Consider the following 15066-nt stretch of genomic DNA (forward strand, 5'->3'; position numbering starts at 1 on the left):
TACTGAGAGAAAGCCCAGTACTGAGAGGAAGCCCAGTACTGAGAGGAAGCTTAGGTAGGTAGTAGGCTCCGGTAGATCCTGGCTGGCTGGCGGATCTGGAAGATTCAGGTTGACTAGCAGATCTGGAAGATTCTGGTTGACTGGCAGATCTGGTAGAATCTGGTTGACTGGCAGATCTAGAAGATCATGGCTGACTGGCAGATCTATCTGCTCTATGCAGACTGGCAGATCTGGAAGAGACTGGTTGACTGGCAGATCTAGAAGATCATGGCTGACTGGCGGATCTAGAAGATCATGGCTGACTGGCGGATCTAGTTGCTCTATGCAGGCTGACAGCTCCTTGCAGACTGACAGCCCTTTGCAGACTGGCAGCTCTGGCTGCTTTATGCAGACTGACAGCTCTGGCTGCTTCATGCAGACTGACAGCTCTGACTGCTCCATGCAGGCTGACAGCACCCTGCAGACTGACAGCTCCTTGCAGACTGACAGCTCCTTGCAGACTGACAGCTCTTTGCAGACTGACAGCTCTGGCTGCTTCATGCAGACTAACAGCTCTGACTGCTCCATGCAGGCTGACAGCACCCTGCAGACTGGCAGCTCCTTGCAGACTGACAGATCCTTGCAGACTGGCAGCTCCTTGCAGACTGAGCGTCTGCTAAATGACTTAAATGTAATGTAATGTAATGCTCTATGCAGGCTGACAGCACCCTGCAGACTGACAGCTCTTTGCAGACTGACAGCTCTGGCTGCTTCATGCAGACTGACAGCTCTGACTGCTCCATGCAGGCTGACAGCACCCTGCAGACTGGCAGCTCCTTGCAAACTGACAGCTCCTTGCAGACTGACAGCTCTTTGCAGACTGGCAGCTCTGGCTGCTTTATGCAGACTGACAGCTCTGGCTGCTTCATGCAGACTGACAGCCCTGACTGCTCTATGCAGGCTGACAGCACCCTGCAGACTGACAGCTCCTTGCAGACTGACAGCTCCTTGCAGACTGACAGATCCTTGCAGACTGACAGCTCTCTGCAGACTGGCAGCTCAGGCTGCTCCGAACAGGCAGGAGGCTCCGGCAGCGCTGTAGAGTAGGAAGGCTCTGATAGCGCTGAACAGGCGGGAGACTCCGACAGCGCAGGAGGGAAGGAAGGCTCTGACTGTGTTGAACAGGCGAGGCGCACAGAAGGCCTGGTGCGTGGTGCTGGAACTGGTGCTACAGGATCGAGGACACGCACAGGAAGCCTGGTGCGGGGAGCTGCTACCGGAGGACTGGGGTGTGGAGGTGGCTCTGGATAGACCGGACCGTGCAGGCGCACTGGAGCTCTTGAGCACCGAGCCTGCCCAAGCTTACCTGGCTCGATGCCCACTCGAGCCCGGCCAATACGAAGGGCTGGTATGTGCCGCACCGGGCTATGCAACCGCACTGGAAACACTGTGCGCTCCATAGCATAACACGGTGCCTGCCCGGTCTCTCTAGCCCAACGTTGAGCACAGGGAGTTTGCGCAGGTCTCCTACCTGGCATAGCCATATTCCCATTAACCCCCCCCCAAATTTTTTTTTGGGGCTGCTTTTCAGGCTTCCATCCGCGTCGCAGTGCTGCCTCCTCATACCAGCGCCTCTCCGCTTTATCCGCCTCTAGTTCTTCCTTGGGACGGCGATATTCTCCCGGCTGCGCCCAGGGTCCTTTACCGTCCAGTTCTTCCTCCCATGTCCATTTCTCCAGGTGGTGCAGCCTCTCCCACTGCAGCTGCTCTTCACAATTAACAGGGAGAGTCGGCACAGGTCTGACTCCTGACTCTGCTACTCTCTCCCTGAGCCTCCCCCCAATAAATATTTGGGGGTGACTTTCGGGTTTCGCTCTGCGCCGCCGTCTCTTTCTTTTCGATTCCATTCGCCTATAGCCCTCTTCGCACTGTTCCAGCGAATCCCAGGCGGGCTCCTGCACTCTCTCTGGGTCGGCCGCCCACCTGTCTATTTCTTCCCACGTCGTATACTCCATGCCTCTGCTGTCCATAACTTCCTCCTTTCGCTGCTGCCTTTTAACACGCTGCTCGGTCCGAGTGTGGTGGGTGATTCTGTAACGGCGTTCTTCGTTTGTGGAAAGAGAGTCGGACCGAAATGCAGCGTAGTGGTTACTCATGACTTTAATAGAAAAAAGCGATACATGAAATAACTATACACATTCAAAAACAACAAACGGAACGTGAAACCAAATTACAGCCTATCTGGTGAAACTACACAAAGACAGGAACAATCACCCACGAAATACAAAGCGAAACCAGGCTACCTAAATACGGTTCCCAATCAGAGACAACGAGAATCACCTGACTCTGATTGAGAACCGCCTCAGGCAGCCAAGCCTATACAACACCCCTAATCAGTCGCGATCCCAAATACTACGAACCCCAATACGAAAATACAATAACATAAACCCATGTCACACCCTGGCCTGACCAAATATATAACGAAAACACAAAATACAATGACCAAGGCGTGACAAAAGCAAGATATTTTATTTACACGTAGGTTATTCTACTAACAGCACAATAACTTGTCTTTCCCGAAACAGTTACAAGCAATTCAAAAATAAAAATGCTCCAATAAATATTTAAAATGATCAAGGGGGACAAGAGTCTCAAGTTTAAGTTTAGTCTGCAGGCTATTCCATAGGCAAGGAGAGTATTAGGAAAAGGCAGCCATACCCAACTCTGTGGAAATCTCATGGGCCTCAAGTGTAGTCCATGCTTGTGACCTGGTTTTAGGATATATAATTCTAATATTGATGAGTGATGATAAATTAGAAGGTAGCTTATTCGGAAGTGCTTTATAGACAAACACGAGAGCGTGTTCTCGTCTCACAGACAGCAAAGTTCAACCCACATTTTGATATAAAACACAGTGGTGAGTTCTGTAGCTAGCACCCGTAATAAACCTAAGTGTGCAATGATAAGTAGCATCCAGCGATTTAAGTGTTGATGCCATAGCAAACATATAAATAATATCCCCATAATCTATAACAGACATAAAAGTAGCTTGTATCATTTGTCTTCTATTTGTAGAGGACAAACATGTCCTGTTTTTATAGAGGAAGACTAGCTTGATTTTTAGCCGTTTACAAAGTTGGTCAAAATGCATTTTAATAGACAGTTCATCATCCAACCATGTATTTATATGCAGAGACCTGATTAATTCGAAAAACCATCCAAGCTCGTAAGTGCAAGTGTATTTTCAACCAACTTTTTGAACCTATTAAAATCATCAAATGTGTTTTATTTGCATTTAAATCAAGTTTCAGCTGTATAAAATACACTTGTAATATCTTAAAATCTGTCTCCAATAGTGATAATGCTTGGTCAGCGTTTGAAGCGATAGAGTACATGACAGTGTCATCAGCATATAAATGAATTTGACAAGTTCTTATCTCATCACAGATATAGTTTATGTAGAGAGTGAACAGTAATGGACCAAGTATAGAACCTTGTGTGACCCCTTTAACCAACTCCAATGGCTTTGACTGGATGCCGTCGACTCTAACAGCCTGACTTTTATCCTTTAGATAGCCATAAACCCTACGACAGGCATCCAATCCCAGTCCTATTGACGACAGCTTACCCAAAAGAATCGCATGTTCTACAGTGTCAAAAGCTTTAGATAAATCTATGAAACAAGGCGTCACAGTACTTCCTATTGTCTAGGCCATTAGTAAAATCACTTTAACACTCTAGATTTGAACAATCTTTCATAATATTGGAATATCTAAAGTGAACCTGTGTCATGTTCCTAGTTACAATGTTACCAATGAATATCTGCTAAAATGTTGGTCATCTCTGTCAGAGTCGTCCTACCTAACTCTATGATAAACCATATAACTGAACGTTACAATGTGTTTTCCACTCAATCATTTCTTAATAACGTATATCATTGGATGTCTTCTCCATAAGGTGTTTCTTGGTGTTCTTCTCTGGCCTGAACAGAATAATAAAGCATTTAGGAACAAATAATAGAAAGAACAACCCAAAGCTAGAGGTGATGATGGCAAAGATCTCCACAGCTACAGTCAACTTCCCAGGAGAGCTGACATAAGCTGGGATAAAGGTGATCCAGACTGCACAGAATATGAGCATGCTGAAGGTGATGAATTTGGCCTCATTGAAGTTATCAGGCAGCTTTCGAGCCAGAAAAGCCAGCACAAAGCACAAGAGAGACAGGAGTCCTATATAGCCCAACACAGCCCAGAAACCAATAGCTGAACCCACATCACACTCTAGAATTATCTTTTCCTTGTAGGTAGTGATGTTTTTAATGGGGAAGGGAGGGGACAGGACCAACCACAGAGTGCATATCAAAGCCTGGACAAACGTGAAGGACACTACAGTCAATCTCTGCTGTGGAGGACCAAACCATTTCATGACATTACTGCCTGGAAGTGTAGCCCTGAAGGCCATCAACACCACTATTGTTTTCCCCAGAACACAAGAGATGCAGAGAACGAAGGTGATCCCAAACGCTGTGTGACGCAGCATACAGGACCATTCAGAGGGCCGGCCAATGAAAGTAAGAGAACACAGAAAACACAGAGCCAAGGAGAAGAGCAGCAGGAAGCTCAGCTCCGAGTTGTTGGCCCTGACGATGGCCGAATGTCGGTGGTGGTAGAAGACAGCTGCCGTGGCGATGGCCAGTAGAGCCCCGCCCACAGAGCAGGCGGTCAGGATGATTCCAAGGACCTCATGGAAGGACAGGAACTCAACAGGTTTAAGGATACAGCGGTCTCTCTCAGCGTTGGGCCAGTACTCTTCGGGACAGATCAGACAGTCTGAAGAATCTGACCAGGACAAAACAACAGACATCAAATGTTAATAATAATAGATTCAGGTTTGATTTATTTACAAATACATGTCCCACAATGCTGCACTTTGTCAGTTTATACAATAGAGAATGTTGAATTAATGTGCAGCTTACATGAGATAATAAGAACAGGAACATGATTGACAGACACTACCTTTGTATTGCTGGTAATAGGAAGAAGCCAGTATTTAGTAAACCGTGACAAAAATTACTACACATTTTTGCCAACTGTACCTAAAGTCCTACCTGATTTATTACTGATCTGTCCCTCTGCACATTGGATACAGTCATAACAGCATACAGGCTTTCCTTTCTGTATAGCCTTACGCGTGCCTGGGGGACAGCTCTCACTGCACACTGACACAGGTACTTGGGTACTGTTCTTTACCCAGGTGATTTCCCTCTTGACGTCAAGCCTCTGGTCAGGAGGCAGGGATGCATCATAGAGCCCCACTGTCACAAACTCCATCTTCCCACTCTCCCGTCTCTGCCAGTTGACCAGCTCATAGGTGGCCACTGGGTCCCCGTTGGCATCGAAAGATACCTGGTACCCGTTACGAGAGAAGTTCACCCTCCTCAATCTCTCCAGGATCTGGTGTTTGGAAGAGCATTTGAGAGAGGGGATGGGAGAGAAGGACAGAGGTGAGAAGAGAGATGGTCAGAAGGGAAGAGAGAGATGGAGTGAGGGAGGGAGAGAGAGAAACAGAACATTAATTCACCTCCAATTTATCAGATGTGTTACTTCAGAAGAAGTTGTAAAGTATAATGAGAACTTCTAGTCCTCCTGTAGTTGAAATAAACCTATTTATCAGGAAATGATACTACAGACTTGTCATTCACCTGTGTTGGCTTCACATTAAGGTTTTTGTCACAGTTCACAGTGGAGTTTTCTCTCTCTTCACAAACGATGCTGTGGATGGCGTGTGCTATGGCATAAACAGCTTTATACACCATGTTAGTGACACGCAGCTGGGATGTATCTGTGTAGGGGGTCTGTAGCTGTTGTATATCCTCACTGCCATCACACACCTTCTCTTCAACCCCAACACCTGTAGATGAGGTCCCTACAGACAGACAGACAGACAGACAGACAGACAGGCAGACAGACAGACAGACAGACAGACAGACAGACAGACAGACAGACAGACAGACAGACAGACAGACAGACAGACAGACAGACAGACAGACAGACAGACAGACAGACAGACAGACAGACAGACAGACAGACAGACAGACAGACAGACAGACAGACAGACAGACAGACAGATAGATAGATAGATAGATAGATAGATAGATAGATAGATAGATAGATAGATAGATAGATAGATAGATAGATAAATACCTGTCCCCAGCCTACAGCCAAAGGCTCCCTCCCAGAACTCAGTGAGCAGGGGAGAGTTGGACACCTTCTGTGGGGAGAGGTCCAGGAGGAAGTCCCTGAGGCCGGGGATGACAGAGCGTTGGATGCCAAATCCGATGGCCCCGGCACACAGGCTGAAATGCAGCATATCTGGGTCAGTGACCCAGGACTCAGTCCCGATCCACTGGCGGGGTGGAGAGGGCAGGCGTTCCATCTCCCTCAGCAAGATTTTCATGTCCCTGTAGGATACAAATGCAACCACCACCTGGGCTGTGGAGCTGGGGAACATGATTATATCATATGCTTAATATGCTGGTCATGTTTGTCATTTACTGGAATGTCTCAGTGAAGTGAACATGAACATTAGTATTAATCAACACCTTTGACATGCTTAAGATATGCAAATCATGTTGGTCTCATAGATCAGCTTTTGGAAAAGAGAGAAATTATTAACAATAGTATTTTTTATAAATATGGGCTTGCATTTGTGTGAATGAAAAGTTCACAAGTAATCACGGATCACCTGCGGATCACGTCGGTCACCCGTTGCACTCTGCTGAGTGGGTTGGTACGGGAGAAAGCTTCAGAATACTCTACACAGATTCCCTCCTCTTGTGCTGCCTGTAGGAAAGCCGCCATCCCGTAATTACCGTAGTCAGAGTCGGAACGGACCGCCCCAATCCAGGTCCAGCCGAAGTGCCTGATGAGGTGGGCCAGAGCGGCAGCCTGGAACTGATCACTGGGGATGGTTCTGAAGAAGGTTGGATACTGTTTCTTATCACTCAGACAAGCACAGGTGGAAAAGTGGCTCACCTTGGTAAAAACAGACAGTCGAAAACATGAGAAAGAACATCATGTCGGCCAAACAAGTTTTAGTTATTGGCAACTTCCTGCTTTTTTTGTTTAGCTGTGTGGTATGAGGTTAGGGAGACATTAATAATAATAATGTATTGTTTTTCATTGGGCCAGATTGAAACGGATACATATGTCTTCCCGTTTCTATCTTTGTCGTTCTATTCATGTTGATAATAGTATTATAAGACATACTGGTGTTGTGAAAAACATGAGTAAATGGTGTGACACTAATCCCTGTTCTCTCATAACAACCTAGCCTATGAAACGTAGTCCTCAGATCATGTTTTAATGCCTACAGAAGTTCTCCAGACTCATAGTCCTGAGTCTATGTTCAAATGCCTTTCTCCTCAAAATTTCACACAGAAATGTATATTCCTGAAAGAGAGGAGTATAAAATTGGAACTTGGAAAATTAAAAGTTGAACTCATTCCTGAAGGAGAGGCAATAGAAATACAGTAAATTAAAAGAAGCTGAATAATTTATTTCCGTAGGAGATTACCTGAGGAATTCCAAAAGGGCCGATGGTGCGCAACATGCTGATGGTAGGTGAGGAGGCAGACTCGCCCACGATAGCTGTTACTGTAGGCGACCCTGAGCACTGTTCTCCAGTATCAAACATTGGGTCCAGGCCGTTAGCCAGATGGAAGGCCACATTCATGGCCATGGGGACCGTGTTGCACGAGTCGTGCACTTGATAACCGAGTGTGACACCCGGTAGGAGATCCGAACTGTTGTTTATCTCGTCAACTGCAAAGACCATGGTACGCGAGAAGCGCAACTCACGGGAGTTCAAACTGTAAATAGAAGATCGGTGAGTGAGCACCACTTGACTAAATGGTAAACTAGCCTATAGAATACATGGTTATACGAGGGCAAACATCTCCATATTTATTCTTATTTTCCACTGTCTACATGCCTACACATTTGATATCGGTACTTGAGGACATTGTAGTATAGCCTGCATTTGAAAATGTGACACTTTGTAACAGTAGTCTTTACCAATACAAACACACTTTTTATCTGTCTTAAAAACAATAGTTATATGTCTTTAAAATACTGTTTTCCTGTCTTTAAACACACTGTTTATCTGTCTTTAAACACTGTCTCCGTGTCTTTAAAACACAATTTATCTGTGTCCCCACACAGCCAGAGTCCTGTCCCCGGTACCCTCTTGCGTTCACTGACCTCCCTGTGCACTGCAGGGGCTCAGGCAGGCTGGTGTAGCTGTGATCCACAGTGTGCATGTAGCTGTGGATGGAGAAAACACCCCCGATGACAAAGTCCCCGTCCTGGGAGAACGCCGGAGGACGAGGGGTGCCTTGAAGCCTGCATCTGACAGACTCCAGCCCAGAGGCAGAGGCAGAGGCAGACGAGAGCAAGGCAAGCCCACCAGCCACCACAGCTAGATGTAGTAGAACCAGACTACCAGCCAGACTTGGATCCAGAGCAGGAAACAGAGAGAGCCTCATTCCTCTGATGTGTAGAGGGTATGGGGTAGCACAGCGCCACAAAGACCTTCATAGGTCAGGTTACCTCTCTTCTCTGGGTTAAATACCCACTGTACCTCTGTGGGGATTCCTCTGGGGGCCACACTGTGGGTACGGCCATGCCAATGAGGGAGGGATTAGAAGCTGCTCTCCTCACCCTGCTTCTTTCATCTATAGAGAGTGTATGCACCAGCATCAGAAATACGTTGACGAGGATGGTTTAGATAGACATAAACATACATTAGACACAGAATAACCATGAGCCTCTCTTATATTTCTCTTACGGTCTAGTGCTCTTGGCACACGGGTTCTTCATGGTATTTATTCAAAAGTCTAGTCAATTTTTCACTTTACCTGACTTATATTTCCTCTGTAGTCTAGACCTCTTGGCTCGCTGCCTCTCTTATTTTTCCCCTACAATCTAGTCCTCTTGACATTCAGGCACTACTCAGTACTTCCCATATAGTCTAGTCTTCTACGCTGGCAGTACACAGTATTTATTCAAAAAGTCGAGTCCTATTGGTATGTTTCCTCTCTTATATTTCTCCTACAGTACAGTCCTCTTCGTACGCTGGCAGTACACAGTATTTATTCAAAAAGTCTAGTCCTATTGGTACGCTTCCTCTCTTATATTTCTCCTACAGTATAGTCCTCTTGGTACGCTGGCAGTACACAGTATTTATTCTATAGTCTAGACCTATTGGTACTCTTCCTCTCTTATATTTACCATACAGTATAGTCCTCTTGGTACGCTGGCAGTACACAGTATTTATTCTATAGTCTAGACCTATTGGTACGCTTCCTCTCTTATTTTTAACCTACAGTATTGTCCTCTTGGTACACTGGCTGTACACAGTATTGTATGGTTACGTTAGTAGAGGAGCGGATGGTGACCTCCGCAACACTGCTACCAGACAAAGTAGCCGTATCCTGTATCCATGGAGACACCCACTATTACCCCACTGTGAATCTACCTATTCTCACTCCAAAAGGAAGGTGTACAGTCAGGGCAGAGAAAGTGCCCCAGCTGAAGGTGCCATTATTGATCGGGAGAGACTGTCCCTCATATAAGGAGCTTCGGCAGATGACGTTATGCACGGGAAGAAGGGGGACAGGAAAGAAGAGAAAATCAAAATCCAAGCCCGAGATAGTAGTCCTACAAGGAGACGTAGCCGCGTCCTCGTCCTCTGCAGAAGAGGAAGAAATAGCGACCCAACGTTTACGACAGATATTCCAGGAAACCACCGATGAAGACACATGTGAAGGGTTATACACAACACAGGAAGGAAGGAGCAACCAGGCACTAAGGGATATATTTGAAGCTCCATCCGAGGAGGGAACCTGGAAGGGATTCTCCTCGGGATTCTCCTCGGCCACCCCTGGTGGGGATTTGGAATAACCCCCACATCCCTCTACCGAGGTCGACCTGCCCCAGGAATTAAAGGGACAGTTTGGCACCTCACAGCATAGAGACCCAGACCTAAGGGAGGCCATGAGGAAGGTGAAGGTGATCGACAGGAGGCACTATGCAATCAGGCGGGGTCTCTTATACTGGGTCGTACGACGAAGGGGGGAAAACCAGGAATTACTAATGGTGCCTAGGCCATACAGGGATACAGTTCTACAGTTAGCCCATTCCCACGTCCTAGGAGGACACCTGGCACGAGACAAGACTATTGACAGAATCATGCAGAGATTCTATTGGCCCCGGGTCAACCGGGATGTGGCCAGGTATTGTAGGACGTGTGATCAATGTCAACGTACAGCCCCACGGCCACACCTACGTAACCCTTTGATTCCTCTCCCCATCATAGAGACTCCCTTTGAACGCATAGCTATGGCCCTCGTAGGACCCCTCCCAAAATTGCCAAGGAGTTATTCCTGATGTTCTCTCGTGTGGGCCTCCCCAAGACTATCTTAACTGATCAAGGAACCCCGTTCATGTCCCGGTTGATGTCGGTTATATCAGGTTCAACAGATACGTACAAGCATATTCCACCCGCAAACAGACGGGTTGTGTGAACGCTTAAACAAAACAATTAAAAGCATGTTGAGAAGAGTGGTGTCCCGAGACGGGAAAAACTGGGACATGCTTCTCCCACACTTAACGTTTGCCCTGCGAGAAGTACCACAGGCATCCACTGGATTCTCTCCGTTTGAATTGCTCTATGGTAGACGCTGTCGAGGAATCCTCGACTTAGCCAAGGAGACCTGGGAGACCCAACCATGCCCCTTTCGATCCACAATAGAACACGTTACCCTGATGAGAGACCGCCTGTCAGCAGTGTGGCCCATAGTCAAGGAGCATATGGAGAAGGCCCAAAGAACCCAAGCCTGGGCCTATGATAAGTCCGCGACCCCCCGTGAGTTCACCGTGGGAGAGAAAGTGATGGTGCTTGTGCCCACGGCCGAACATCGCTTGCTGGCGCAGTGGAGGGGGTCCTACGAGGTAATGAAAAGGGTCTCACCAGTCAATTACCTCATCAAGCAACGTGACAGGAGGAAGAAGGTCCAACTCTATCACATAAACCTGCTGAAGACGTACCTTGGACGAGAGGAGGAGGTGGCTTTGATGGCCCTGGAGGGCAAAGGAAAAGAGGAGGCTCTACCACAGGTGCGCCGTGGCCAAACTCTCCTACCGGAGCAGTCAAGACAGCTAGACAAGCTGATTATGAACTTCGGTCGAATATTCTCTCCATTCCCAGGACAAACAGATGTCCTGTTCCACCATATCCACACTTAAGCTGGCAAGAAGGTGCATATCCGCCCTTACAGGATTCCTGAGGCTCGCAGAGTCATCGCTAAGAAAGAGGTGAGGGAGATGTTGAGGATGGGCGTGATCGAGCCCTCGACGAGTGAGTGGTCCAGTCCCATAGTCCTGGTCCCCAAATCCGATGGTAGTATGAGACTCTGCAACGACTTTACATTCGATGCATATCCCATGCCCGCGTGGATGAACTCTTGGAGCGCTTAGGAAAGGCCAAGTTCATCACTACCCTGGATTTGACGAAGGGATATTGGCAAGTGCCGGTGGCTCCGGAGGATCACCCAAAGACTGCCTTCGCCACCCCAGAGGGGCTTTTCCAGTATGTGAGGATGAACTTCGGACTGCACGGTGCCGCTGCAACTTTCCAACGCCTCATGGATGCCATTCTACGGCCCATCAAGAGTATGCAGCGGCGTACATAGACGATGTGGTCATCCACAGCGAGGACTGGGATAGTCACCTCCTGCGATTACGGGCGGTGCTCGTGAGTTTGGAAGCCACAGGGTTGACAGCCAATCCAAATAAATGCTGCCTGTGCCTGTCCGAAGCGGAATACCTGGGGTACACCGTGGGGAATGGGAAAATACGCCCACAGGCAGAGAAGACCAGGGCAATTCGTGACTGGCCTCGACCCTGGACCAAGCGAGACGTTCGGGCCTTCTTAGGGATAACAGGATATTATTGCCGTTTTATCCCGGGATATGCAACCATTGCCAACCCCCTCACAAACCTCATCAGGAAAAACCTGCCAAACCAGGTAGAGTGGAAAGACGAGACGGAAGAGGCCTTTCAATTGCTAAAAGATGGCCTGTGTTCTGATCCCGTTCTACAGGCTCCGGACTTCTCACAAGAGTTCATTGTGCAGGTCGACGCCTCGGATACAGGGCTCAGGGCCGTGCTAGCTCAGGGTAAAGGTGAAGCAGAGAAGCCGATTCTCTTCATTAGTAGGAAGCTCAGCGATCGGGAACAGAGGTATGCGACCATAGAGAAAGAGGCCTGAGCCATCAAGTGGGCCCTTGATTATCTCCGGTACTACCTACTGGGTCGGAGGTTTGCATTAGTTACTGACCATGCGCCCCTCACGTGGATGGCTGGTAAGAGAAACAATAACAACAGAATAGCCAGATGGTTTTTGTCTTTACAACCGTTCTCTTTCCATGTCATCCACAGGGCCGGATCGAGGAACGGGAATGCAGACGCGCTGTCCCGACGCGACCAAGACGGTGCGTCTGGCGCCCGACCCTCCGGTTCAGTCCTGGGGGGGGGAAGGTATGTGGAAGGACCACCAGAGGGCAGGCTGGGCTCATGGATAGTAGCCCAACAAGGCATGGGAGACAAGGTAACCAGAGGCAATTAAGCACAGCTGACGGTACTAATGACATACTCTCCTTCCCCTATAAGAGAGAGAATGGAACCAGCAGAGAGGGGGGGGGGGGGGGGAAACTATCTCTGGAAGATGGCCACCGAGAGAGAGGAGCTATCCAGGAAGAACCACTAAGACGATGACAATCCCGTGACTTTTTGTTGAAGTTTAAAGATAATCCTATTGTGTTCCTGTTTCATCTGGAGAAGAAGATGTATGTTTTTCCTTGGAAGATGTTCACTGATCATGTTGGAGTGTTTGTGTTGACCAAATGCCCTCAATAGAGAACTGTGTTCAATCAAGAAAACCTACTACTGACTTGTTTATTCCACCTTCCCGCTTTAGAGTGACACCCAATTACTTGGTCCGCTCACATAAAGTATAGACCTCTTGGTACGCTTCCTCTCTTATATATCCCCTACAGTCTAGTCCTCTTGGTACGTTGCCTTACTTACAGTTAAAGTCAGAAGTTTACATTCACCTTAGCCAAATACATTTAAACTCAGTTTTTCAAAATTCTTAACATTTTATCCAAGTAAAAATGTCCTGTTTTAGGTCAGTTAGGATCACCACTTTATTTTAAGAATGTGAAAAGTCAGAATCTAGTAGAGAGAATTATTTATTTCAGCTTATATTTATTTCATTACATTCCCAGTGGGTCAGAAGTTCACTCAATTAGTATTTGGTGGCATTGCCTTTAAATTGTTTAACTGTGTCAAACACTTTGGGTAGCCTTGCACAAGCTTCCCACAATAAGTTGGGTGAATTTTGGCCCATTCCTCTTGACAGAGCTGGTGTAACTGAGTCACGTTTGTCGGCTTCCTTGATTGCCCATGCTTTTTTCAGATGTTCAAATGTTCTATTGCATTGAGGTCAGGGCTTTGTGATGGCCACTCCAATACCTTGACTTTGTTGTCCTTTGGCCATTTTTGGAAGTATGCTTGGGGTCACAGTACATTTGGAAGACCCATTAGCAATCAAGCTTTAACTTCCTGTCTGATGTCTTGAGATGTTGCTTCAATATATCCACAGAATTTTCTCGCCTCATGATGCCATCTATTTTGTGAAGTACACCACTCCCTCCTGCAGCAAAGCAACCCCACAACATGATGCTGCCATCCCCGTGCTTCACGGTTGGGATGGCGTTCTTCGGCTTGCAAGCCTCCTCCTTTTTCCTCCAAACATAACGATAGTCACGATCTTTGTCCCCATATGCAGTTGCAAACCGTAGTCTGGCATTGTTAAGGCGATTTTGGAGCAGTGGCTTCTTCCTTGCTGAGCGGCCTTTCAGGTTATGTCGATATAAGACTTGTTTTATTGTGGATACAGATACTTTCGTACCTGTTTCCTCCAGCATCTTCACAAGGTCCTTTGCTGTTGTTCTGGGATTGATTTGCACTTTTCGCACCAAAGTACGTTAATCTCTAGGAGACAGAACACGTCTTCTTCCTGAGTGGTATGACGCCAGCGTGGTCCCATGGTGTTTATACCTTTATACTATTGTTTGTACAGATGAACGTGGTACCTTCAGGCATTTGGAAATTGCTCACAAGGATGAACCAGACTTGTGGAGGTCTACAAGTTTTTTTCTGATTTGATTTGACCATGATGTGAAGCAAAGAGGCACCGAGTCTGAAGGTAGTCCTTGAAATACATCCACAGGTACACCTCCAATTGACTCAAATGACATCAATCAGCCTATCAGAAGCAACTAAAGCCATGACATATTTTTCTGGAATATTCCAAGCTGTTTAAAAGCACAGTCAACACGGTGTATGTAAACTTCTCAGCCACTGGAGTTGTGAAACAGTGAATTATAAGTGAAATAATCTGCCTGTAAACAATTGTTGGAGGGATTACTGAGATGTCCTGACAGACTTGCCAAAACTATCATTTGTTAACAAGAAATGTGTGGAGTAGTTGAAAAACGAGTTGAAATGACTCCAACCTAAGTGTATGTAAACTTCTGACTTCAACTGTGTATAAACATTTTAATTATATTATAATAATACATAATATGATGAATTACAATATCAATTGAACAAATGCATTTCAATGTTATATCAATTCATATAGAAATAAAGCTTTTCTCCAACATCATGGAAGTTGTTCCACTCTGTAGGCTACTGCTAATCAAATGATTTAGCAGGTCAAATTAGATTTTAAAAAACAAAAATGTATACCTTCATTTCAACAAGGAACACAGCCTGAGACCAAGGTCTCTGTTACAGCTGGGCTCTGCGTATACATGTTTACACATATAGTTTATGTACAATGATTAAAACACTAAACAAGACAAACAAAACTATCACAGATAACACAATAAAAATACAGCAAGATATTTTATTTACACGTAGGTTATTCTACCAACAGCACAATAACTTTTTCTTTCCC

General features: G+C 46.6%; 1 protein-coding gene across 1 annotated transcript; it reads right to left on the bottom strand.

Annotated features, from left to right (window-relative positions):
• Window positions 1–3900: 3900 nt before the first annotated feature.
• LOC124019458 (extracellular calcium-sensing receptor-like) lies at window positions 3901–8524 on the bottom strand. The gene is made up of 7 exons (XM_046334805.1): window positions 8241–8524; window positions 7555–7849; window positions 6724–7013; window positions 6198–6478; window positions 5681–5889; window positions 5087–5432; window positions 3901–4817 (listed from the first exon to the last, which is right to left on the bottom strand). The coding sequence occupies exons 1-7, from the start codon at window positions 8522–8524 to the stop codon at window positions 3901–3903; spliced, it is 2622 nt and encodes an 873-aa protein (XP_046190761.1).
• Window positions 8525–15066: the final 6542 nt, after the last annotated feature.

The sequence above is a fragment of the Oncorhynchus gorbuscha genome, unplaced genomic scaffold, assembly GCF_021184085.1.
Source record: "Oncorhynchus gorbuscha isolate QuinsamMale2020 ecotype Even-year unplaced genomic scaffold, OgorEven_v1.0 Un_scaffold_99:::fragment_4:::debris, whole genome shotgun sequence".
Lineage (NCBI taxonomy): Eukaryota > Metazoa > Chordata > Actinopteri > Salmoniformes > Salmonidae > Oncorhynchus > Oncorhynchus gorbuscha.